At 37.8% G+C, this 26,950-nt stretch overlaps 1 protein-coding gene across 1 annotated transcript in view; it reads left to right on the top strand.

The window, feature by feature from the left end:
• The window catches only part of Vps8 (vacuolar protein sorting 8), a 401,212-nt gene that overhangs the window by 7,387 nt on the left and 366,875 nt on the right, over positions 1–26,950 (top strand). Inside the window, exons 4-8 of the mRNA XM_083113236.1 lie at positions 8,587–8,886; positions 10,591–10,809; positions 12,966–13,145; positions 14,592–14,843; positions 17,541–17,675. Of these exons, the coding sequence (XP_082969362.1) occupies positions 8,587–8,886; positions 10,591–10,809; positions 12,966–13,145; positions 14,592–14,843; positions 17,541–17,675 (1,086 nt within the window). The remainder of the gene's footprint in view (positions 1–8,586; positions 8,887–10,590; positions 10,810–12,965; positions 13,146–14,591; positions 14,844–17,540; positions 17,676–26,950) is intronic.

Below are 26,950 nucleotides of genomic sequence, written 5' to 3'. Positions count from 1 at the left end.
CCGATACTATTTTTTGTACCGATTCCCATCAGCACCACTACTGAACACTAACGATTTAAAGATGCTCAGAATATTTATAAATGTAATATATGAGTATCCCAATGGAACTGAACCATATCAATCAATCAGAGTTTTACATTAAAATATTCATAACTTTACACATGAGATGTTCACAGTGTTAAAATAGCTGTCATTTTAATGACACCATATATTTGTTCGTTGAATACTGGTGCAGGGTTCATGTATATTTATAAAATAGCATATTTTGCATAATTGCCAGGATATTTACAAATGATAATTACAAATGCTTATAATAATTATATTAAAAAATTAGAGGAAGATATTAAGATTGATATGAAAGGTTTTTGGCGATTTGCAAAAAGTAAGAGGAACACTAAAAAAATTAATAATCAGAAAATGAAATCAGGTAAGAATATATTAGATTCAAATAAAAGTATCGCAGATGAATTTGCGAATTTTTTTAGCATTGTATATAGACAAAATGAACAAAATGAAGATAATTCTAGTGTAGTTGTAAATACAAAAGCTAATACACTTCTAACATTATCATTGAATAAAATTCATAAAGACGAATATTATAATGCAGTAAAGAATCTTAAAGCAAAGAAGTCATGTGGACCAGATGGGATTCCGCCGTATATCGTTAAGGCATGTTCGGAAATATTAGAATATCCTTTATGCACAATTTACAATTTAATATTGAAGACGCAAACATTTCCTAGTATTTGGAAACTAACCAAGGTGTGTCCTATACCAAAAACGAATAAAATATCCAAAATAGAAAATTATAGACCAATCTCAATTTTATGCTCCCCTGTGAAGGTACTTGAGCAAATTCTTTACACTAGAATATATAATCATGTCAAATGTTGGATAACAGATTGTCAACATGGTTTTACAGCAAAAAGATCGACCATCACGAATCTATTAAATTATACACAAGAAGTTCATTTAATGTTACATAATAGATCCACAGTACATACTATTTATTTAGATTTTACTAAAGCATTTGATAAAATCAATCATAAAGTGCTTCTTCACAAACTAACATGGTATGGATTATCAGATGACTGGATATCACTGATTGAATCATATTTGAAAGATAGAAGACAATATGTAGATTTTAGGTTGACAAAATCTTTTAAATATGATGTAAACTCTGGAGTACGGCAAGGATCAAACTTAGGGCCTCTTTTTTTTTGTACTGTATGTGAATGACCTACCATTAAGTATTAATAAATCTAGTTGTCTAATGTATGCAGATGACATCAAAATATATAAAGAAATTACAAAGTTGCAAGATACTTGTCAATTACAGGAAGATTTAAAGCGTGTTTATCAATGGAGTATTCAAAATAAACTTGATCTCAATATAAAAAAATGTTTTTACATGGTATTATCTGCAAATAAATCGAACGTGCAATGTGAATACTTCATAAACAACCAAAAATTGGAAAGAGTCAATACTATGAAGGATCTTGGTATAATAATTGACAAGGATCTCTCATACTCAACTCATATAATGCAAATGGTAAATATTGCATACAAAAAATTAGGTTTTTGTAATTAGTATGTCAAAATATTTAAAGGATTTGGACGCAATCACGTTATTATACAATCCAATGGTTAGGAGTACCTTGGAATATGCATCTATAATCTGGTCACCAATAGCTAAAATATATATAGAAAAAATAGAACAAATACAAAAACGCTTTCAACGTTATTTGTATTCCAAAAAACATGGTAAGAATTGTAATGTTAAAATGTTATCTACCAATACACTTCAATGAGAAATTGACATGCCATCATTAAGGTCAAGGAGAATTTTTATGCAACAGCTATTTTTGTATAAAATAATTAATGACCTTATTGATAATGCTCAAATTTTAAGCAAAATATATTTTAATACTACATGTTGTCATCTTCGAAATAGAAACTTGCTGAATTGTCAAATGGCTAAAACTAAGAAGTATCAAAACTCTCCGTTACAGCAAATGTTAGTTTTGTACAATAAGTTATCAATGATAGATAATGAGTTAGACTTTTCGTATTCCCTGAATATTTATAGAACAAAGTTGCAATCATTATGTTTTACACAAGAAATTATAGAAATTATTGTCTTATAAGTGCAAATATTTGGGACTTCTGAATATAAATATATGTTATAGGTGAGGTATTTATTTGTTATCATTTACTATGAGTGTATGTAGGGCTTTGTATTCCCTGAATGTTTGCAAGACAAAATTTCAATCATTATGGTTTGTGCAAGAAATTATAGAAATTATTGTCTTGTAAGTGCAGACATTTAGGGATTTCTAAACATGTATATATATCATGGGTGAGGTACAGGTAATGGACAAAATAATATGAACACCTTGGTTTGCAAAGGACTATATACGCCGTCGTGGAAAAGGAACAACACTCAGCAGAGATTTCAATCATCTAGTGGCGATGAAAGCAAACATATCAGTCTATCAGAAGCTGGTGTGAGAGTTGCATGCGAGCAGTCAGCTATCCGTCAAATGCAGGTATGTCCGACCTTTCAGACTTCAAAAGAGGCATGATCATAGGAGTCCGCCTGGCTGGAGCATCTGTGACAAAAACAGCTACACTTGTTGGTGTAGCACGGAGCACAGTGTCAACTGTTCTGACAGCCTACAGACAACATGGAAAGACAACGTCTGCAAAGGAGAATAGTGGGCAAAAAACAAAGTTATCCAACAGGGATCGACATGTGTTGAAGTGAATAGTGACTCGAAAGCACAAGACAACACTGTCCCAGATAACCGCAGAGATGAACAATCACCTCCAGGACCCTGTATCAACGAAAACCATTCAAAGGGAGCTGCATTCTGTGAACATTCATGGCAGAGTTGCCATCCCCAAACCTTTGGTGACTCCACGTAATGCAGTGACACGAAGAAGGTGGTGCCAAGAGCACAAGAATTGGACACAGCAGCAATGGGAACATGTGATATGGTCAGACGAATCGTCTTTCACATTATTTCAGACCACAGGATGTGTTTATGTGTGGAGAACTCCTGCTGAAGGATTTGATATTGACTGCTTAGTGCCTACCGTGAAACATGGTGGGGGAGTCTGTGATGGTTTGGGGGGCTATATCTTGGAATGGTGTTGGCCCACTTGTCGTCCTGCGTGGGAGAATCAACGCAGAGAAGTACTGCACCATCCTGGGTGACCACCTCCATCCCATGGTTCAGACTTTGTTTCCCGATGCATGCCCCATCTTCCAAGATGATAACGCCCCTATTCACACTGCTAGGTGCGTTGATGCATGGTTTGATGAGCACAGTGATGAGGTAGAACATCTCATCTGGTGTCCACAGTCCCCCGATCTTAACATCATTGAGCCTTTGTGGGGTATTTTGGAGGCCAAAGTGCGTAATCGGTTTCCACCTCCAATGACACTTTCGGAACTTGAGACTGTTTTGTGCGGGGAGTGACTACGTAATCTAGTTCACACTGTACAGGACCTTTATTTGTCTATCCCACGTAGGATACAAGCTGTCATTCAGGCAAGGGGGGGGGGGGCAACCCCCTACTAATACAAGTTTTCTAGAATTGCATAGGTGTTCATATTATTTTGTCCATTACCTGTATATTGTTACCATTTACTATGAGTGTAGGTATGGCTTTGTATTGTTTTGGCTTGTAAATATCTATTTGTGTGAAGTATCTCTTTATTTGTGTGTATGTGTGTTTTTATATATTATTAATTATGTATGTATATTTAAACTGTATGCAAGTCTCCCATAATTGGAGAAGCTTTCTCTGTTGGAGACAACTACAATTAAATAAATAAATAAATATTTAGTCTGCAAAAGTGTTAAATTTTCGATTTCTCTTGTTTTATGTCACTTTGCTCCCTCGTGACTTAATCATGACAACGAGGATGAATGACAAACTGATGAAATGGTGATTTTTATAAATGTAATGATACATTCATGCCTGAGCTGACCTCCGTAGCAGAGTGGTTAGCATGCTACTATGTCAGGGGTCCCGGACTCGAATCCTGACCAGGCCATGGGTGTTCTTTGTGAACATCAATTTCATCATATCATCACTCATCCCCATCTTCGCAAATTAGCCAAAAGTGGCACAAAAAGCAAAGTAAAATAAATCATGGTGCAACCACAGGGGGGGGGGGGGGGAGGGGGCGAACCTTGGTCGGAAATGAGTTCAAGGGGTGCAAACATTGACGGCCAAGTGTACCTGCAGGGGGGCAATTACCGCCCAGAACTTCAAATTTTATGCAAATAAAAACACTTTTCGTAAAATTTTATTGCTCGCTTAGCTTGCAATGCCTGTTTTCCTTAGTCTTATCAAGTTCAGGACCGTAGCTCGGGGATGACGGCAGATGGCCCTGGGCACCGAACGACCTAAATGAAAAAAAAGTTGTGTGTCTTTCAAAAATAGTTTGTGTGCTTGTGCTTGTAAAGTTGATTGATTTGTGTGTTTTTTTAAGTCTACTTTATGCACAGAAAAGCTAATTGAGACTGAGCCTATAGCTTCAAGTGGGTTCCGAACCACTATGTGCCTCCACCGAGTACCCAGGACCCCATAATCACAAGGCGACGATGTTACCACTACACCTTCGTGGAGGCACAAAAGTTGTAAATGATATAACGCCATGGCATTCCGTGAAATTATTTGTGCCCTATTAAGTTAATATTGATTTCAGCCTGCAGAAGAATTGGATCCAAAAATTTTGTTGCTCGCTTTGCTCGCTATTTCTGTTTGTTTGCTGTAATGCATTGTAAATCACCAGACAGAAAAATAAGACTTGTCTTGATTGATTTTGTTTTAAATGCATGAACAATTGTTTTGAGGAAAGGGAGCATGCACATTTTAGAGACAACTTATGTAATTTTTGCTGTTGGTTTATTGTGAGATGGATGAATTGGTTGTGTAATGTATTTAAAATATATATGGTGTATGTAATATTTATTAAAGAAACTTTGAACAATTTAATGTCCTCGTTGCATATATGTGAAACATACATCATGCATGAAAGTTATGTTAATGTTGAAAATAATTATATTTGGAATGCATTATCAAGCATTTTGTGTCTTTCAAAAATAGTTTGTGTGCTTGTTTTCCATTATTAATGTCAAGTTGAAAAGATAATTCAAATCGTTTATTTGAACACAAATGCTTTAGCACAAACTTCTAACCCCTTTTTTTGCGTAATTTACAAGGATAAAAACGTCTTTGATACTACTAAATAATGTTAGTCCTGGGTTCGAATCCTGGCTTGGGCATGGATGTTTGTGATTGTCCATTCATCATTTTCACATGCCATCACTCATCCCCATCTTCACAAATTAGCCAAAAGTTATACAAGATGCGAAGTAAAATAAAGCAAATCAATAATAATAATAATAATGTTATAATAACATTGTTAGTAACATTATTATTAATATTATTTTATTAACATTATTATTATTATTAAAATTATTATTATTATTATTGGTACGTTTATCCTGGTACTTGCCCCCCCAGACAAAAGTTCATGGTTGCGCCTCTGAATCAATCAATCTAAATAAAATAAACCCAATCAAACAATCATTACTTGTACTGATTTCCATCAATACCGCTACTTGACCACTGTAACAGTTTAAAATTGCTCAGAAAGTTTATAATAATAATATGTAATCATTCCATAAGAACACTGCCATGTACACCCTTTACATATGGATGTACAGAATAGCTGTCATTTAATGGCAAATGTATTTTTCCATTGAAAACTGCTGCAGAGTTCATGAGAATTGTGTTTTTTGCATAATTCCCAAGATAATTAGATTCCGCAAAAGTGTTATTTTTTTATTTCTTTTGTTTTATGTAACTTTTCTCCCTCTTGGGTTACTCATGATGAAATGTTGATGGGGCAGACACTGTGTTTTACCCATGCCTGACCAGAGCTCAGAACCTGAGATTTCTGGTAGCATATTACACTGAGGCCATCACAGAGGCCATATGCAAAAGTATTTTGTTGCATATTGCAAATCCCTTGTAATCACCAGAAAGTGGTGATGGATTACTTATACTTTCCTACACTGATGCTTCAGTGTTAGCTCAGCCTTAGCAATAATCAAGATAAGGAGATATCTTTTCATTAATTACAGCAATAAGGATGAATGATGATTCGATGAAATTGATGAAGAAACACTCATAGGCTTATATGATTTTACCAGTGGCATATTCTGAAAATTTGTCCTGGTTTACCACAATAATTCTTATTTTATGTATGGTATTGTGTATATTTATTATACAGGGTGTTCATAAAGTCCAGGTACTATATGAAAGTATAATAGTATTGTGGGGGACTTTATGAACACCCTGTATATTAATTAGATGTAATAGAAATAAAACACTAATGCATGCATGCAAGTAAAACAAGAACAGAAATCAGATAACTTCAAATTTTCCAACAATTTCTATATACACATGAAAAAATTGTTTACCGGTGGTATACAAGTAACATGGGAGAATATGCCACTGGATTTCACTGATGACTTAAAAAATGTCTCTTGCATCAAAGAACCACACTGGTTGTCCAATAATAATAATAATAATAAATCTTGTTGGAATTACTCCTGGAAAATTGAGAAAGTTTTCATATGTGATGCTTTCATATGTGTTAACATATATTTTTAGTACAGAACAGAAATTTTCACTTGTATTCTGTGAGAGAGGCATTATTTCCTGATGCTATTGTGGTGTGTTTTAATGGTTATGGGTTCGTGAATGACTCCTTCAACTCTCAGGCCTTAGTTCTGGTTCGAAACGGATACTTCTCCCTGGTAAGATATTTAATCATTTGTCCCTTTTTTCAGCCTTCATATTTTGAGTATCCGACATAGGGGTTACCTCCATTGTTCCTTAAAGCCTGAGTATGAAAATCCTGGATCAACAAATAATATTTGAACTATGATCCATACATTTATTGGCAGAATGTCATTTGACTACAAAACAAGGAATAACCCCTGCCAGAGTTCATGCCCTGAGTTCTACTCGTGAAACCAATAACCAGCAAAGTAACACTCACAGTTACTAACCACACTACTACTACAGTTATAGAAAACTACCAAACAACATGTAGAATTTCCTCACTACAGTCGGATATTCACTAAATATGTTCCCTCCATTGTACACTCCTGTTAAAATAAAGTGGCACATTTTATAAGGTTGGACATGGTAGCGTCGTTGCCTTGTAATCAAGGGGTCCCAGGTTCGATACCCGGTGGTGGCACATAGTGTTCGGATCCCACTTTAAACTGTAGGTCCAGTCTCGATTAGCCTTACTGTGCATAAAGTGGACTTAAAACACCAATTCAATCAATTATAAGGTTTGACAATGGAAGTATGTGCCACTTTATCTGAACAGGAGTGAATATTTACTTACCACTTTATCTGAACAGGAGTGTACATTTACTTACCACTCCATACTACTCCACGCACACAATTTTGAAATCCGTATTTGGTGGATGTTATCACAAAATGCAATCCATCCTCACAGGAATATATTTAAAGGAGTCCTGAAGGGGCAAAGGCATTTCATAAATGGTACTAACTATGTTTAGTTTCATAATTTGTCATAGTTGTGTCCTGCACCATGACCATGCAGTCTAAGGCATCATGCTTTGGGCTCCAGCTACTGGACATGTACAGGTTCAAGTCTCCTTGGGGAAGCGTAGCAAGTTTTCTCCGGAGATCTTGGCCTGTGTATGGGACCAGTGGCCACCCACCATCATGAGGAAATTGGGGAGCTACGAATGAGTAGCTAACATGGACATGGAAACCTACAACAGTTGTGATGGCCACACGTCACCCCATAACTGGTTTAATGATCTACCTTAGCAGTTGGGAGTGAGGCCGGCAGTCGGTAGTTAGGCCCTGGCCCTCACGTGCTGATGTGCCACGGGTTATTATTATACCAGGTGTTTCATAAATATTTGAGGGGTTACAAAAAATTATTGCAAGTAAACTATTGAACTTACGTTAATGAAACCAGTCCTGAACGATCGAGGAACGCAAACAGTTTGTGCGTATAAGTTTTCTTAAGCTAAGAGTTCACATCCCTGCCGCTAGGTGACACTCAAATCATGAACAACACTCACAGTGTCTTGTACAATATGGTTGTCCCCAAGATCACAGGACCTTACACCGTGTGACTCCTTTCTGTGAGTTCCTTCAAAGACAGGGTATTCGTCTCACCGATGCCACGTGATACCACAGACCTAAGGGAGCCTATCATCGCAGCGATAGACACTATCGACAGGCCCATGTTGATGCGATTGTAGCAAGAAATAGATTATCGTGTCGATGTGTACCGGGTCACCTGTCGTGCACAAATTGAACATTTGTAAGTGTACAAAAAGACTGAGTTCCTCGTTCGTTCTGGACTGGTTTCATTAACGTAAGTTCAATACTTTAATTGTAATAATTTTTTGTAACCCCTCAATTAGTTACGAAACACCTGGTATTTATGATAGGTTTACATACTATAAAAACTATCTGTAATCTCTCGCTATTTTATTTTAGGAAAGAGTCAATGCTGGCCAACCATCAGCTATGGCTGTGACGACCATGATAGCAGTGGGTACTTCACATGGTTTGGTGTTGGTTTTCGATGCCTCTCAGACATTGAACTGGTGCTTAGGTACGACTGCCCTTGGCGAGGAGTATGGGTCTGTATCCAGTCTCTGCTTTAACTATGACTGCAGCAGAATTCTTGTTGGATTTGCAAAAGGTCACATATTAATGTATGATCTCACAAATGGAAAGCTATTGAGGACAATGACTGATGCCCATCCTCCTGGGACTGCTGTTCTTCATGTTAAGGTACTTACTAGATTATTTTCCTCTATGATAGGATGATGCCAACCTGTGCCACTTTATGTGGTGTAGTATTTAGTGCAAGTTCCTGTAAATATTGATGTCTTAGATTTGACCTGATAATATGTAATAAATTATCAATATGAATATTTCGTTGATGAAATAGACAAATAAAATAAGTCTTATATTTTTCACCTATTTCATCAACAAATTATTCATATTCATTGTACTAATTCTCAAGACTTGTTAAAATGCAATATAAAATAAGCAAAATATACCCCATATATATATATATTAGAGGAGGGACAAGTTTGATTGATAGCATGCAAATATCGAATAATGTAGGTATGTCAGTAGTATTACCTGTATTTTTTGACAAACATCTATAAATAACAACATGTAATATAATGCAAAAATCCTATCATTTTGTTATTACTTTTTGTTATTATCCTGGTATCCTGGTTGAGTAAAGTAAATGTGTAAATACGCCTTATCTTTTCAAAGGCTAAGCCGATTGCAGTCACCTGTTGCATACATAAGGACCTGAATAAACCATTTATTTTCTTCATGGAACATTTTCTATTTAATATGGTTTCGATGAAATATTGGTTGTCTCCCTATACTTTCTTGGTATCTGTTAGTATCTCATATTGGCCCGTCTCTATCATCATCATCCTTTGCCGTTTCCTGCCTTTGGCTGGGTCAGCATAGAAGTCAGGCCTCTAAATTTTTCCTGGTCTTCCACCACTCCCCTCTTTCCATGGTATTCCAATCTTGTTCTCTTCTCCTAACACTCTCTACTATCTGCTGTTTCCACCGACATCTTGGTCTCCCCCTTTGCCTTATTCCCACTCCTTGTGCATTGTAAGCTCTTACTGGTAGTCTTTCTGCATCCATCCTCTTCCTGTGTCCGAACAATCTCATCTGTGCCTGATCTATTCTGTCCTGAAGCTTCACCACATCCACTGTCTGTCTGATCTCCTCATCCCTTATTCTATCCCTTCTATTCTTCCCCAATATACTCCTTAAAAATTTCATCTCCACTGCCTGCATCTTTCTTTTGTCTCTTTCTCTGTCATTGTCCAAGTCTCTGCTCTGTATGTAATTATTGGTACATAGTATGTGTTGTATATTACCTTCTTGCATTTCAAAGGGATATGTGTTGTATATTACCTTCTTGCATTTCAAAGGTACATCCCTGTTCCATATTAATCTTCAAACGCTTTGATATAATTCACCACCCATTTGCCTTCAGAACTTTACCTCCTCATCTATTCTTCCACTTCTCTCAATTATGCTTCCTAGATATTTGAAGCTCTCCACTACCCTCAACTCTTCCGTGTCCATCTTTATTCTTGATTCGTTTCTGGCTCTGTTTCTTGTTGTTATCACAGGTTTCTCGTAAACATAAAATCAAATTTTTCAATGTTTATATTTGTATCTTCTTCTACATGACAAAGTTAGGCCTTGCGCCAACATTTTTACGAATAAGTAATAGAAGTAATTTTTTTTCATATACTTTATTGGTTTCTCTGTCACATATTAATTTACAAGAATTCCAACTGTTTCAGGTAATCCAGTTGAGTTGATAAGTATGAAAAGTCTTATGTTGCATGGAATAAAAAAAAACTGTTCCAGATTTATTTAAAAAAAATAAAATTGTATAGCCTATCACATAACTTTCTGAAAGTAAATCTTTCTCTCATACAGTTTACAGATTCCCCCACTTTAGCTTTGTGCAGTGACAGTGGAGGTTCCGTCTTTGAATTGAATTTCAAACGTACAATGGGAGTACGAGGGTGTGACTCGAGGTGTTTGTTTTCTGGAAGCAGGGGAGAAGTATGCACACTGGAACCGTTACTGCTACACCACTTCCATTCTCACCCCTTGCATGATGTTGTTATGGTTGCTATGGCTACTCTGTCAAAGGTAAGTAGTTTGTATTTAATCGTGAAAATTACATTTGAATTGGTAGCTATTTTAGGCATCAGGATATTTCTTCTTTTGAGATAATGTGATATGCAGTGGTATACACAGATATCATACAATGCTAAATATACAATTGATAATAGGAGAAATGTTGAAACTTTCAATCATTAATGGTCAATACAGTGGCACCTCGATTTTACATTTTTCAGGAGACCAAAGTGACAAAGCTTAAAATGCAAGAAAATGTAAAATCAGTGAAAATTTCATAAATTTTGCTATGTTGGGACTATGAGAATTGAATGTATGATGTGCAAAAATGTAAAATACAAGAATGTAAAAGTAGCTTGCAGGGTTAAACAGGGGAAGGACCAGGTTGTTGAACGTTTATAAATGCTGATTGCGCTTGCAGCTGGGAGGTATTGTGTGTCGCTCCCCTCTCTGCACCTCTGCATCAATATATATGAGTTATAAGAAACTATTTTTTTTCTCGAAAATCTAAGATATACATTTGAAAGTGTGTGGAATGTACTGTTGAAAGAAGCCACCAGATGGTATATGTAAACAACAGTGGGGTAGTAAACACGCATCCAAATTCAGTTGGTGAGTAACAGCGTTGGAGGTCATGAAGTAGGAGCAATATTCGTACGTTAAAATAGCAGTTCTCCATGACAGAAATGCACGGGAATGCCATACAGAGCTACGGGAAACACTGGGTGTGCATGTCATGCCCTATCAAACAGTGGCGAGGTGGGTCTTCATACCAGGCAGTGTGTCAACTGCCAAAATAAAACACTATTGTCCAATGTCATGTGTTCTGCCTCTTCCCTACGAGAGTCTCCTGCATCCAGATTTCATATGGTGGCTTATTTCGAAAGTACATTCCATACACTTTCAAACGTATATCTTAAATTTTTCGTGTTGTCGCCTGTTCACGAGAAGAAAAATAGTTGCCATGACTTATGACACGCACATACATATATATTCTCAGAGATTTAACATTAGTACACAAACGGTTCTTTGAAATGAAAAATTAATTCTTGTTCTTAATATTGTAAATTTAATGCTGGCAGATTCAACTTCAGAAATACGAGTTTTTGAAGCACTTCTGGAAGTAACCTACTTCTTCTTTTATTGCAAATCAGTCCAACACTGAAAAAACATTCACTGAATACTGATGCAGCAGGTATGCCCAAGTATTTTCTCGCCACTTGCTTCAGGTTTGGATCTCATTTTTGAGTTTCCAATGCAACAGCGAATCCTGTCACGTGGAATAGTCAGTTCAGCAATGCACTGTTCAATTTCTGATTTAGAGGTAGGGTGATCCTCTGAATGAGATTTTGCAATAATTTCATGACAAAAACTCCACAGTGATGAAGATCCATTAATCTAATTTTCAATAAAATTTACAATTCAATTTACAAAATTAAAATATAAAATTTATTAGAAGGTAAAAGGCTATGTTATGTTAGTATTATCTAGTAGTGGTTTAAATATTGGGTTTTTGCTGATGCTGATACCAATTCTGATATGCTAATTTCTGCCAATATTCATACGTCGATAATCAGCTTCATCACATCCCAACCATTGAGTGTTGCTTTTCTGCTACCTTTCGCTAATTGTAACAACGAAGAAACAATGATATGAAATTGATGAAAGGGCCATGCCCACATCAGGACTCAAACATTGGAGCATCATTGTGATCATGAGTCTACTCATTCAGTGTGCCCAGTCAATGAGACGACTGACACTTTTAACTTCCATGTTTATCCAATTGATACACTGGTGTCTCCTGTCTCAGGCCATGTGTATTCAGATTGATTCCAGTCCACGTATATAGTTCTTATACTAACTCAGCTGCTGCGTAAACAAATGTGTGTATGAGTTTCCCTGGCCTCCTCGAAAAGCTGTGCAGTCTTGATTTCTGATTTTTCTCACAGATGTGTGAGTGATTGTTTTGAAAGCACCTAATAAATGTATCATACAGGCCGTGCACACCATCAAAATAACTCTGACGACCCACACAAGAAAATGCAATATTTGGCCTGGCAGTCAAAGTGCTAAGGGCTAGTGATTAGAATCATGTGTGTGATTACAGTTCCCTCTAGTAATGATGTTTTTCAAAGCGTATTGATTTTTAATGATTTTTGTTATTGCAGGTTATTGTAGTAACTATTCGCCCAAGGATGAGGGTGTTATTCACGCATGCTCTTCAGGCCAATCCAACCACACTTCCTCTGTTAACATGGCAGTTTGTCATTATACAAGTTGCAGATTCATCGAGAGTTGTGGACCCTGTTTTAGCTTTTGGTAGGGAATCGACAATGTTCTTTTTTCAGGTAAGCATTTCATGTATACATTTACATGCATAATTTTTACTTGCATGTGCAGTCATTAGAAAATTGTCGCTGGTATAGGATCCTTTACCCACTGTAAAATGCACATAATTTACTTTCACGTTTTGGCAGACAAGCCACATAATGGTAAATATCAAGGAGCAATATGATACCAGGTTGTTTTTAGAATAGAGAGTTCTCTTCAACAAGTCTTGATCAACAGACTTTTTCTCCTGACTGTGCATATTGCTTGTATAAATTATTTATAATGTACTACTATGATTACATGTTGACTAGGACACTAGTATTGGACACAGCTGTCTCACCCATGGCTACTTGACCTGACCGATACAGTGTTCGTTCGGTATATTCTTCTTGAATGTGCTGACTTTGCTTTCCTCAGGCAGACTTTTCATCTTCCCAACTGTTTGTCATCCCTGTTGGGAGATGACGACAGTGTTTTAACAAATGTTTTTAGCTTTTTACGAAGATAGTTAACCTTTTCCACTGCCTGTGAGGATGTTTTAGTTGATTCTTATTTTTTTAATGTGTTGCGTTTGTTTTGTGCAGGGCCCTTCATAACCTTCTACTTTTACCCTTTCTCAAGGGGCTTCTTACACCTCATGTTTTAAACTTTTAAGTAAGAAGTTTAGATAAAGGGATATTTCCCCATATACATTGAAGGGTACAAAATGGCCGCATCTGCCAATACACCCAAAAAATTTAAATCAATAATAATAATGATGAATTTGAATACTGTGGGAGCAATTTTCTGTAAATTTTAAGTAAAGTTACCAATATTTTTTTCAATATGATAGTGTGCCATTGTCCACCTTGCTTTGGACGGCGGCTGCAGGACGGCATGGGTTCGATCATGGGGTCAGTCTCTGGGAATTTTCGGCCTGTGTATAGGGTTGGTGGCAACCCACCATCGTGAGGAATTTAAGGAGCTATGAGTGAGTAGCGTAATCCGGTCTCGAAAATCTCCTATAATGGCTGGGGGTTCGACATGCTGACCCCATGTCACCCCATCAAGGTTGAACAACTCCACACCTCTAGGTAGGATTTTTGAGGGAGGCTGGCAGTTGGGAGATAGGCCAAGGGCCTTCCAGGACTGTCGCGCCATGTATTATTATTATTATTATTATTATTAATGTGCCATTGTCATCGAATAATTGGTATATGTACAGATTAATTGATTTGATCCTTAATTTTGCATAAGTGTTAATAGAAGTAGAATACATAACTTCTTATAAAAACATAATTAATAATACATGAAATTAAATATATTTATGTAAGAAGTGAATTCTAACTATGAATCTAAATATAGAATATTTAACTTTGGATAATTTACAGTTTTTAACATTGGGTTAATAACAAATATAGATAAGAATTAACATGTAATTTAAATGTTGCTATAATTAAGTCATGACTGTTTTTATTTCACAGGTTTCTTTGGATCAAAGGAACAAAATACGTTTTATACCTCTGCAGAAAATGACCGTATCATATCTCTTACTGAACTTCCAGTGGTTAAATTCTCGAACTTTAGCAGTCATAGATACAATAGAGCAGCTTCATCTCATAGATGTGCGAACCCAAGAGGAATTAGAAGTTGTAGATCTGTCAGATGTGAAACTTGTTTACGGAACTAGTCACTTCAAAGGGCTTGCCACAGGAGGCAATGTTAGTAAAGCTATGGTATGTATACATGGGAGAGAACTGTGTTATGAGTAATCTATTGTAGAGTGTTTTGTTCCAGGGTTGAGCTGGTACTGATGCCAATGTACATTTTCATGGAGTGTAAGTATTCTCGAAATTATGCAAAATTGAAAGTGTTCATTGATTTTGCACCAATATTGTGTAAAAACTACATTTTGTTGTTACATAACAGATATTTTAATATTCTGATGTAATTCTTGAATACTTTGAATCCAAACTATGATAAATTGATGCTTATAATTTCAATTGATTACTCATCTACTAATATTAATACAGTCGAACCTCGATTTTACATTTCTCAGTGGACCAAGCTGAAAAATCTTAAAATGTGGGAAAATGTAAAACAGAAGAAAACCTTAAAACATTTCGCTATGTTGCAACCATCAAGATTGAATGTATAATGCGGGAAAATGTAAAATCGTGGAACGTAATATCACAGTTGCACTGTATATATTTTAAACAACTTTTAATTGTTACAATTTACAAGCATTGATATTTTTTGGGGATCTACAGGGTGTCCGAGAAGTTTATGTAACCGAGATTTTGAATGTATGTAACTTTTGTACAAAAAGTGATAGAGACATGAAACTTACACTGGGTATTAACTTTGTCTATGTGTATATTTTTGAAACATTAAACAAGAAAATAATGCTCTACATGGACGTTCAGTGTGTGGAAAAAGTTACTTGGGTGTAAAAAAGTTTTTGTATGAAGTAAAATCAAACATGAATAGAAGGCAGCTGTGGAGTCATTTGCAATAGTTTTTGATGTGTGTCGATGGTCTGTGTGGGTATTTATCGAGCTGATAAATGAACGATAATCTTTTTACACTTTTTACATATTACATATGATTTTATGAGGTTAATTATGGCATATTCATAAAAAATATGTTTTTTTTCAAAATTACGAGGCGTATTGGCAACATTGGTCATGTCAGAAGTCAGGATCAGGTGTGGCCAACATCTGGCTACATTTTTCAATGAATGTCTAGATGAAAGAAAAGATTTGAAATTTTTCATAGAAAAACTGACCTACGTAACCTACCCATTTTTCTGTTACTGCTACACAGTTAGTCAGTAGTGAGAAAAATGAGTAACACGAAGGTGCACATTAGTATGGAACAGCACATTATAGTCAGATTCCTGTTGAAAGAAGGTTGAAAACAGTGAAAAATCTGTTCCAGGTTGAAAGATTTCACAGTCATGCATTGAGTTTAACAACGGCTGGGAACTGGTGGAGAATGAACATGATTTCCAGGAAAAAAACAACAACAACAACTTCGATGTCAGCTTGGAAGATTATGGTCACTTTTCTCTGGGATTCTGAAATCATACCTCAAGTGGATTTCCTTACAGATTTTCGCACTATAAACAGTGTATATTGCTGGACGTTCCTTGAAGGTCCAGTAAACAGGCATCAGAAACAGGAGGAAAAGGGTGCAAGCAGCATTGTCATTTCCAGGGTAACACCTGTCCATATGTGGCTGCTTGTAACATGACTTCCATCAAGAGACCAAACTAAACTTCTAGGGATGATCGGGAAAAAAATAATGCAAAGCGTGCAAATTCCAGTACAGCGGAACCTCGATTTTACGTTTTTCTGGGGACCAAGCTGAAAGAACTTAAAATGTGGGAAATTTTATAACATTTTGCTATGTTGGGACCATGAAGATTGAATGTATAATGGGGAATGTAAAATTGGGGTTTTACTGCAGTTATTTATTAGATGAGTACAGATGAAAGGACACTTCATACACTACTTCTCAACATAGTCCCTCCTCGATTCATGCCTTTATCCCAGCGCTACACAAGGTTCATGATGCTTCTCCCATAGAACTCGGGGGCCCTCTTGTCGGAGCCATACACTTGCTTCATGCTTGACAACATCCTCTGAAACTGGCATCCTCTGAGATGCTTCTTCAAAGGAGCGAAGAGATGGTAATCGCTAGGTGCAAGGTCCAGGAAGTATGCTGGATCATGGAGCACATGCCACTCAAAACTCACCAGGCGAAGACGTAAGGGTTGGTCTCCTCAACAGGACCCTGAGTTCTATGAGACAAGCATCATGAACCTCGTGTAGTGCTGGGATAAAAGCCTGAACCGGGGAGGAACTATGTTGAGAAGTTGTGTATGAAGTATCCTTTCACTTGAGTCCAACTGTATTCATCTAATAAATACCTACTGGAATTTGTAGATTTGAATTTATTTTTTACTGTCATCCCTTGAACATCCTCCATACAGTCCAGACCTTGAAATAACTGACTGTCCTCTCTTTGGTCCCCAAATGGGGTATCTGGGTGGGGAATGGTTTGGCAATACTGATGATGTAGCATGCTTTTCAGGGTAGGTACACATGCAACCAAAATAATTCTCGGGCTTCTGCAATCTTCTGGACCACTGCTACAAGTGCACTGCTATAAGGACAATGCTAAGAAAGTAGCACCTTTAGTTTCAGAAAGTGGATCACAGTTTTTGTTATGCATATTTACAATCATAATTTGCTCAGCCATCATACACAAACACAAGAGCTGAAATATTTCTTGTAAACTGAATACACTGTATTTTAAATGTTATTTCATGTTTTTTTCTTTTATGCTGTTTATTTTAGTGTCTCATAACTGACTATGATTTTTTTGTATCCACATGATGAAGTTATATTCTCAATTTTCTCCCATAGGCATTAGCAGGAGAGCGAGCATGTTACAATTCTGTGGTGAGCTTTGGAAATCAAATATTAATACTTGGTACAAAATCATTCCATGTTCTTACAATTCGCTTGTGGAGTGAAAGGCTAACTCATCTGGTTAAACAGGTATGTTTATCTAGTAAAGCATAAATAATTTTAAACTGATAAAAAAATAGTATTTTGTAAAAATGGTAACTAATAACAACATTGCCAATTTTTTTTCTATGTGGCATTGCTTGCATTGTAGAATTATTTCTCTTGTAGACTACGGTTATTACAAACTAAAAATAAATGTCTGATGAAGGGAACGTGTGTTCTCCTGAAACGTTACAATGAAAAACTGTGGTTTTATTCTTGTAATAACCGTAGTCTAAATTAGTGATAACATTGCCAAGTTGACACCAAGCTAAGTGCAAAATTTTCATTTTGTCAGAAAAGGCAACTACAATTAGTAGTATTATTTTTATATAACATAAACAGTCTCACAAAATTATTGTGTAATTTTTAAAATGATAATATTTGGTCTAGGAATTAATTCGTGCGGTTGTTACGCACACATTGAAGTTGTAGTTCAAACACAAAATACATAAATACCTTAAGAAAAATATTGTCCATCGCGAGCCACCACTTTCACCCATCTGTCAGGCAAGTTATGGATTCCGTGGCGAAAGAAGTCCTCATCCTTTGAAGCGATCCAGTCAGAGACCCATTTTTCGATATCTTCTGAAGAAGTAAACCGCTGTCCAATCAAATCGTTATTCATACAATCGAACAAGTAGTAGTCCGAAGGAGCAACGTCTGGTGAATACGGCAGGTGGGGTAAAACTTCCCATCCGACATTTTCTAAATAGGTTTTGACCGGTTTTGCGACATGTGGTCGAGCGTTATCATGTTGGAAAATAAGTTTATCATGTCTGTTCTCCCATTCTGGTAGTTTCCTGGCCAGAGCTTGCTTCAAACGCATTAATTGTCGTTGATAACGTTCTCCATTAATAGTTTCACTCGGTTGCAGCAGCTCATAGTACACCACACCTTTCATATCCCACCATATGCACAGCATAACCTTTGCACAGTGAATATCTCCTTTCGGTTGTGATGGACCTCGTTCACCTGGCTTCACCCAGGCCTTTTTTTGTTTCGGGTTCTCGTAATGGATCCACTTTTCATCGCCAGTAACAATGCGATGCAAAAACCCCTTTCTTTTCTGTCTTTGAAGCAGCAATTCGCAAATGGTTTTTCGTCTTTCAACGTCTCTGTCTTTCAATTCATGTGGAACCCAATGTGACATCTTTTGAATCATTCCCATGGCTTTGAGGCGTTTGGAAACTGTTGTTTGATCAACGCCTAATGCTTCTGCAAGTTCTTCCTGCGTTTGACACGAATCCTGATCGAGCAATGCTCTCAATTCTTCGTCTTCAAATTTTTTTGGCTGTCCACGTCGCTCTTGGTCTTCCAGGCCGAAATCACCACTTCTAAACCATGCAAACCACTTCTGACACGTTCGCTCAGCTAGCGCATGGTCACCATACACTTCCACCAAAATACGATGACTTTCGGTAGCACTTTTCTGCATGTTAAAGTAATGAAGCAGAACACCCCGCAAAAACACTTTATCTGGCACGAACTGCGCCATGTTCAGTTGACTACAAAATGCTGTTGTTGACGCGTCAATCAACTGCCCTATACTACGAACGATGCGCGCTGACAAAAGTTTTCAACGCATGTGTGGCTACACGGAACTGTGGGACGATATGCTCGTTACGCCATCTCTTGTCCAGGCGCACAAATTAATTCCTAGACCAAATACATTTTTATACACATGCCAGTTAAAATCAGGATAAAAAACATACAATAATACTTGTAAAGTTTTATATACAATAACACATTAGAACCTAACGTTGTGCAGTTTTTTAAGCACATTGTCAAGGACATCACTAAAACCTAATATATATTTCATAGTTAAAAAAAAAGGGATTGAAAAACAAAGAAGAAATGAACATGAATCCTGTTTGTAACTAGTGTGTGAGAATGAAGTCAACACTACTAGAAAATGAGGATACAACCATAAGAAAAATACAATCTAAGTGTTTGCAAGTGGTTCTTTCTCAAATACGATGTTTCGTTCCTGTTTCCACCAAGGCCTTCTTCAGGCTTTCAAGGAGTTTAACCCTTAGTACGCCGCGCAGTCTGACGAAAGTAAGCCCAGTGTCGCCGAGGCTTTGAGCGGGAAATTTGAATTCGTATACATAATGGAGAAAAATCGTAATAACTCTGGCACTATGGGACCAATCTACTTCGGATAACTTTTGTTTTGCAGGTAATACATCGGTGCATGCAACCATGTAAAATTTGGATGCCCCAACCACGGCGGGGTTACGGGCGGGGGCTGAATCCTCCGAATTTCAATGAAAAAAACAAAAATGTGGAGTTTGCTCCCTCTTCTTCAGCTACTTTGCGGAGAAAACTGGAACTTTTGCTTTTTTTTTTTTTTTTTCAAAGAATGGACCTTCCGCAACAGAATGAAACTTGATTCATGTTCGTGGGTGCAATACAATTTGAATAATAAGGCAAAACGTAAAACTCTAGCGAATCTTAGCCAATTTGCATATTATTCATAAAATTGTTATAACTGACACTATGGGACCAATATACTTCGGATAACTTTTCTTTTGCAGGCAGAACATCAGTGCATGCAACCATGTAAAATTTGGATGCCCCAATCATGGGGGGGGGGGGGGTTACGGGCAGGGGCTGCATCCCCCGAATTTCAATGAAAATAAACAAAATACGTTAAAGTATTCAAATTGGTCTACTTACGCAAGTGAGTATGTATTCTTATGCGAACGACGTTTTGGAAGCTTTACTGCTTCCTTCCTCACGTTGTCGTTTTCGGCTCGGAATATCAAGCCATGTCAGAGAAGTGTCATGTAAGGATACTGGGTGAAAGATTTGGGTTAAAAACACTTCATAGTGCTTGACCTATACAGAATTAAAACCACATTTGCTAAAAACCCTTTAAAACTCACAATAAAACATGTTAAAACCACCGCTACGGTAAACTGGAGTGGCCGTTGAGAGCCCCAACTCCCGTCAAGGTGAAGCGTGCGGGCAGATGGCACCGCGTAGCGGAGTGGTACTTCCCCTACCACGAGAGATCCCTCCCCCTTCTTTTTCCTCCCCTCGTCACCAATCCAAGGAGAATTCCCGTTCCACCTCGGCTGCTTTCCTTACTTCCGATGTGACATGGAAGCCTATCGAGGCCCTTTTATTATTCAAATTGTCCCACTTTTTAAAAAAACTAATCCATACGTCATCTAAATTGCCCTCGTCCCGGTTCAGTTTATTTCTGTGTCCCTCGCATATGAATGTCGTTTCGTATACGTTCCTATCCAATTTACTATTACTTCTTTTGACAACCTCTCTTTTTATTATTCTATGCCCACTGTTTATTATATGCTCTGCAAGCCCCGTTTTCGGGTCCCTTTCTTTAATGTTCTTATCGTGTTCGCCCCATCTAATAGCATGTTCCGGCCGGTTTGTCCAATATATTCCATCCCACAATTGCATTCAATCCTATATACCCCTTTTTGTTCATCCGGGTTATCTCGAATTTTTACCCCCCTCTTATAATCCGTGAAATGTTTTTCAATGTTTCTAGGTGCTCTCGTCCCGCATTTCACACCATACTTTTTCACTGTTTTTTCAATTTTCTCCGTGAGCCCTTTACAGTACGGTATCCCAACATAATTAACTTTACTATCCGACCCTCCCTCCTCATCTTCCTCCTTTTCCAACCTGCTATCCGAATCGGGATTCCCCTTCGAAATATTCTTCCTTGCTCTCCTAGCTAACACGTTCATTTCATATTCGGAAAATCCGTTCTTCATTCCTACCTCTATTATCCATGATATTTCCTTTTCTTTTTCTACGGCATTATTGCATAACCTCTCAGCCCTTATGAAAAAATTTAAATAAACATTCGATTTGACCCTACTTGAATGCTCCGATGCCTTATTAATATAAAGATTGCCTGCCAGGGGTTTATGGAACACCCCTGTCCTTATCCCCTTTTCAGTTTTGGTAATCTTTAGGTCCAGGAAGTTAATTTTACCTTCTACCGAATTCTCCCTAGTGAAGCTTATTCTGTCTTTTTGTTTTCCTAACTCCGCAAAAACATTGTTAAGATCTTTTTCTTTTCCAACTACAAGGATATCGTCCACATACCTACAATAATATTTTATGCTTAATCCCACCCTTTCCATAACAGCTTTTTCTAAGTAATGCAAGAAAATGTTTGCCGCAAAACCCGATATCGGGTTGCCCATCGCTAACCCTTCTTTCTGTTGAAAAATCTTATCGTTTACGTGGAAATAATTGTACCCAGTTACAAGAAAAAACCACCTAACATATTCCCAAGCTACCAATATATCCACGCCATGGTCTAATAGCCATCTTTGAAGGCAGTCACCGGCTTTCTCTCTCGGTACACTAGGGTACAAATTTGTTACATCAAAGCTGCTAATTTGGTCATCCCTCCCGATTTCTAAATTTTCAATTGACTTTTTTACCTCCTTTGATTACCTCAATCGGGAGGGATGACCAAATTAGCAGCTTTGATGTAACAAATTTGTACCCTAGTGTACCGAGAGAGAAAGCCGGTGACTGCCTTCAAAGATGGCTATTAGACCATGGCGTGGATATATTGGTAGCTTGGGAATATGTTAGGTGGTTTTTTCTTGTAACTGGGTACAATTATTTCCACGTAAACGATAAGATTTTTCAACAGAAAGAAGGGTTAGCGATGGGCAACCCGATATCGGGTTTTGCGGCAAACATTTTCTTGCATTACTTAGAAAAAGCTGTTATGGAAAGGGTGGGATTAAGCATAAAATATTATTGTAGGTATGTGGACGATATCCTTGTAGTTGGAAAAGAAAAAGATCTTAACAATGTTTTTGCGGAGTTAGGAAAACAAAAAGACAGAATAAGCTTCACTAGGGAGAATTCGGTAGAAGGTAAAATTAACTTCCTGGACCTAAAGATTACCAAAACTGAAAAGGGGATAAGGACAGGGGTGTTCCATAAACCCCTGGCAGGCAATCTTTATATTAATAAGGCATCGGAGCATTCAAGTAGGGTCAAATCGAATGTTTATTTAAATTTTTTCATAAGGGCTGAGAGGTTATGCAATAATGCCGTAGAAAAAGAAAAGGAAATATCATGGATAATAGAGGTAGGAATGAAGAACGGATTTTCCGAATATGAAATGAACGTGTTAGCTAGGAGAGCAAGGAAGAATATTTCGAAGGGGAATCCCGATTCGGATAGCAGGTTGGAAAAGGAGGAAGATGAGGAGGGAGGGTCGGATAGTAAAGTTAATTATGTTGGGATACCGTACTGTAAAGGGCTCACGGAGAAAATTGAAAAAACAGTGAAAAAGTATGGTGTGAAATGCGGGACGAGAGCACCTAGAAACATTGAAAAACATTTCACGGATTATAAGAGGGGGGTAAAAATTCGAGATAACCCGGATGAACAAAAAGGGGTATATAGGATTGAATGCAATTGTGGGATGGAATATATTGGACAAACCGGCCGGAACATGCATATTAGATGGGGCGAACACGATAAGAACATTAAAGAAAGGGACCCGAAAACGGGGCTTGCAGAGCATATAATAAACAGTGGGCATAGAATAATAAAAAGAGAGGTTGTCAAAAGAAGTAATAGTAAATTGGATAGGAACGTATACGAAACGACATTCATATGCGAGGGACACAGAAATAAACTGAACCGGGACGAGGGCAATTTAGATGACGTATGGATTAGTTTTTTTAAAAAGTGGGACAATTTGAATAATAAAAGGGCCTCGATAGGCTTCCATGTCACATCGGAAGTAAGGAAAGCAGCCGAGGTGGAACGGGAATTCTCCTTGGATTGGTGACGAGGGGAGGAAAAAGAAGGGGGAGGGATCTCTCGTGGTAGGGGAAGTACCACTCCGCTACGCGGTGCCATCTGCCCGCACGCTTCACCTTGACGGGAGTTGGGGCTCTCAACGGCCACTCCAGTTTACCGTAGCGGTGGTTTTAACATGTTTTATTGTGAGTTTTAAAGGGTTTTTAGCAAATGTGGTTTTAATTCTGTATAGGTCAAGCACTATGAAGTGTTTTTAACCCAAACCTTTCACCCAGTATCCTTACATGACACTTCTCTGACATGGCTTGATATTCCGAGCCGAAAACGACAACGTGAGGAAGGAAGCAGTAAAGCTTCCGAAACGTCGTTCGCATAAGAATACATACTCACTTGCGTAAGTAGACCAATTTGAATACTTTAACGTATTTTGTTTATTGTTAGTGAGTAACACGCACGTAACCAATATGCTATTTCAATGAAAAAATCATAAAAATGTGGACTTTGCCCCCTCTTCTCCAGCTACTTTGGGGAGAAAACCCGAACTTTTGCTTTTTTTTGTTCACACTTGCATCTTGTGTAGCTACTGTGAATCTTTCTTCCCTGTTGACTCGGCTCTTTGTGGAAATATGTCCGGAAGGAAATGATTGTGCCTTAGGGAAATCGATGAGCTGTTATATGATACGAACTGTTTATGGTGATGCCTTTGTTAGTCCTAACAGAGGAGGGAAGGGAGCCTTTGCAATCGTTTGTTTTGTCTATACTTCTGGATAGACGCACGCTTTAGACTCATGCTTCTGGCCTCTGGCTATCGTCAAGCTTCATTGCATTTCTAACATAGAGGCGACAGAAAGCTGACACTGCCAAACCTCATCCAATCCCCTCTCTCCTTGCCCCCCCCCCCCCGCCACTACTTCAGCTGGATCACCAGGTCTAAACACAAAGAAGAATGTGTGCCTTATCAGTACTAAATCACAGCGTTGGAAGCTTGGAGGAAAACAGCATCGTAAATACCGTTACGTATCCCTCATTTTCATTTTCGAGTTACGTTTAGCTAAGCAGCCTGACAGGAAGTATAGGAAAGTGTTAACTTCAGCACCAGCTCAGCGAAAAGCATTCGCCAATATTTGCAAAGGAAAATTGATGACAGAGAAAAAGGGGAGGAGTTTTGATGAGGAGGAATGGAAGTTGGATCTGGCGCTAGGGAGAGACAGGGAGTTGGTCTTGGGTTTTGGAGAGAAGAGGAGAGTGGTTCGGGAGTAAAAAAAGGGAGTTTTTGAGTTTTGGAGAGAGGAGAGTGAGTTGGATTTTGAAGGAGATTGAGGCTGGATGCAGACTTTCAGAAACTTGTTTGGAAGTGGAGTGCAGCGAAGCTGAGTGAGAATTTAAGAGGCGAACTTCAGCAAGCGAGTGACAGTTACTTTAGAAACTCTTCGGTCCACGCTTCTAAAGAGAGACAGGTAATATACTTTTATAATGCCATCCTTTGCCAATGCAGACTTAAGGTCATAGTAACCCAAATCATGAGAGTTGCCATTTTATAAAGGGTTCTGTAAATTTAAGTTTATTCAGGTACCTCCTGCAGTTAGCAGATGCAGCCAAGCGAGAGCTTACGAGCTACCGCTAACCCCCAATAGAATAATTACTTTAATCTAAAAGGCTCCAGGTTTGATCCCCGAACCTTTCAAGGTTCACACACTCAGTAAAAGTGTGTCACAGTACGTGGTAGAGGTGCGAATTGGGCCTCTCATCCATTTCCTTTCCGGAAATGCGATGAGAATAGACCGTTAATTTTCCACGTAATGGTGGTATCAGCCTTCATTTATTTCATCTTGCAATAAATGCAACTGGCATTTCTTTGCCAACCCAAGAGTGTGATGAAAATGTGTGAAATAACAGTCAACAGCGAACCCCTTTAACAACAGGAGATTCACCCTTTCTTCCAAATTACAGTAATTAGTGCACTATCAACGATAACTAGTGTTATTTCAAATTGCATGTATTGGAGCTATCTAAATTTACATTGGTGAACGTGAAAGTCTTATATAGAAATTGGCAGCAACGATACGAATGTTAATTATGTAAGATGTTGAAATTTGAGTCACTTCCCACCCTGATAGGCTAATCTCCGCTGCAGTCACGCGCAATACAATGCGGAGGAAAATAAAATAGAATGTTTTCTTCCATAGCTGCGGGCGATCTGGGTACAGCCCTGCGCCCTAGCTTCGTCGCGGTTGTCCGCGTCGGGCTGGCACTATGGTATCGGGAGCGTCCGTCATTCCGCTTCGCGGAAGGTTTGTTGTCGGACTTTAGGGAGGCCCATTTTGCCAAAAATGCGGCCGGCCCAGGGACGTCCTTGGACGTTTCCCTATCGCTTCGCTCCTGGTAGCGCTGTGGTTCGCTCGCGAACCCGGTACCCTGACTATGACAGATCTCCCATCTGGAAACTTTTCATCATTTCCAGGATTTAATCTACTTTTGAAAAGTGCAAATTCAAATTTGATGATCCTTTGACGCAAAATTTAGAATGAATTTTTTTACATTACTTTTGTACGTGATTTATGTGATGAGTGATATAACTGCAGTAAGCTACAGAAATTATGTGAACGATTTTCTTACATTTTATGTTCCCGATAATTTTGCTCAGATCATGTTTCAGTTTTACCTTTCATGTCTTTTAATTAATTATATCCTTAACTAAAAGTGAATAGTGAGATTATCGCTAAGGAGGAAAATAACTTAGTCTTGACTCCGACTAATTTGTACTATGTATTCACTGAGTCCAGCGGCGAGTATGCTGAGTCGATTTGTTTTTGTTGTTTATTAATTAAAGTTCTTTAAAGTTAAAATTTTATTTTCGTTCAAAACTGACCGTAACTTGTCGATGATCAAAAATGCATGAGCTATAAACTGTTCAGATTATTGCCAAGAGGATATTAATTTTAAATAAATGTAGTTTTGGGAACGAACAAGGTTCCGCGGTCGACTCATTTATATTCGTAATGACACAATGCTCCTAGCTCCTCAAAGAAGGATGCTTAGCTTCAGGAGATAGTCGAGGAATTCACGAGTCAGTCGTTTTGCCTTACGTTACCTTAATTAAGGACTAAATTATTTTTATCTAACTATATGTTGACATGTGAAGAAATGAAACGCTTATTATACTTCTGGCAATGAAGCAGCAATTATGTCCGCTACTGTACGCCGGTCGTACGTAGTTAGAGTGACGCTACCATTAGTTCAGAGTATAAACCGCTCGATTAATTAGTGGATTCTGGTTTAGAAATACAAGGTGCTTTAGTGATATGCATAAATAGGCCGAGAAATGAATAATGATGAATAAAGCGCATATATAGATAAATAAAGCAGTCTGCTAGGGCAGAGTGTAAGATGTTTTAAGCCAGTGAATAGGCTTGTGATATGAAACAGTACGTACACATATTATATATATATTTCTGTTTCAAGCACCCAAAAGTTAGGCAAAGCCA

Source organism: Lepisma saccharinum, chromosome 27 (assembly GCF_977018435.1).
Source record: "Lepisma saccharinum chromosome 27, izLepSacc3.1, whole genome shotgun sequence".
NCBI classification, from domain to species: domain Eukaryota; kingdom Metazoa; phylum Arthropoda; class Insecta; order Zygentoma; family Lepismatidae; genus Lepisma; species Lepisma saccharinum.
This window is presented reverse-complemented; position numbering and strand designations above follow the sequence as displayed.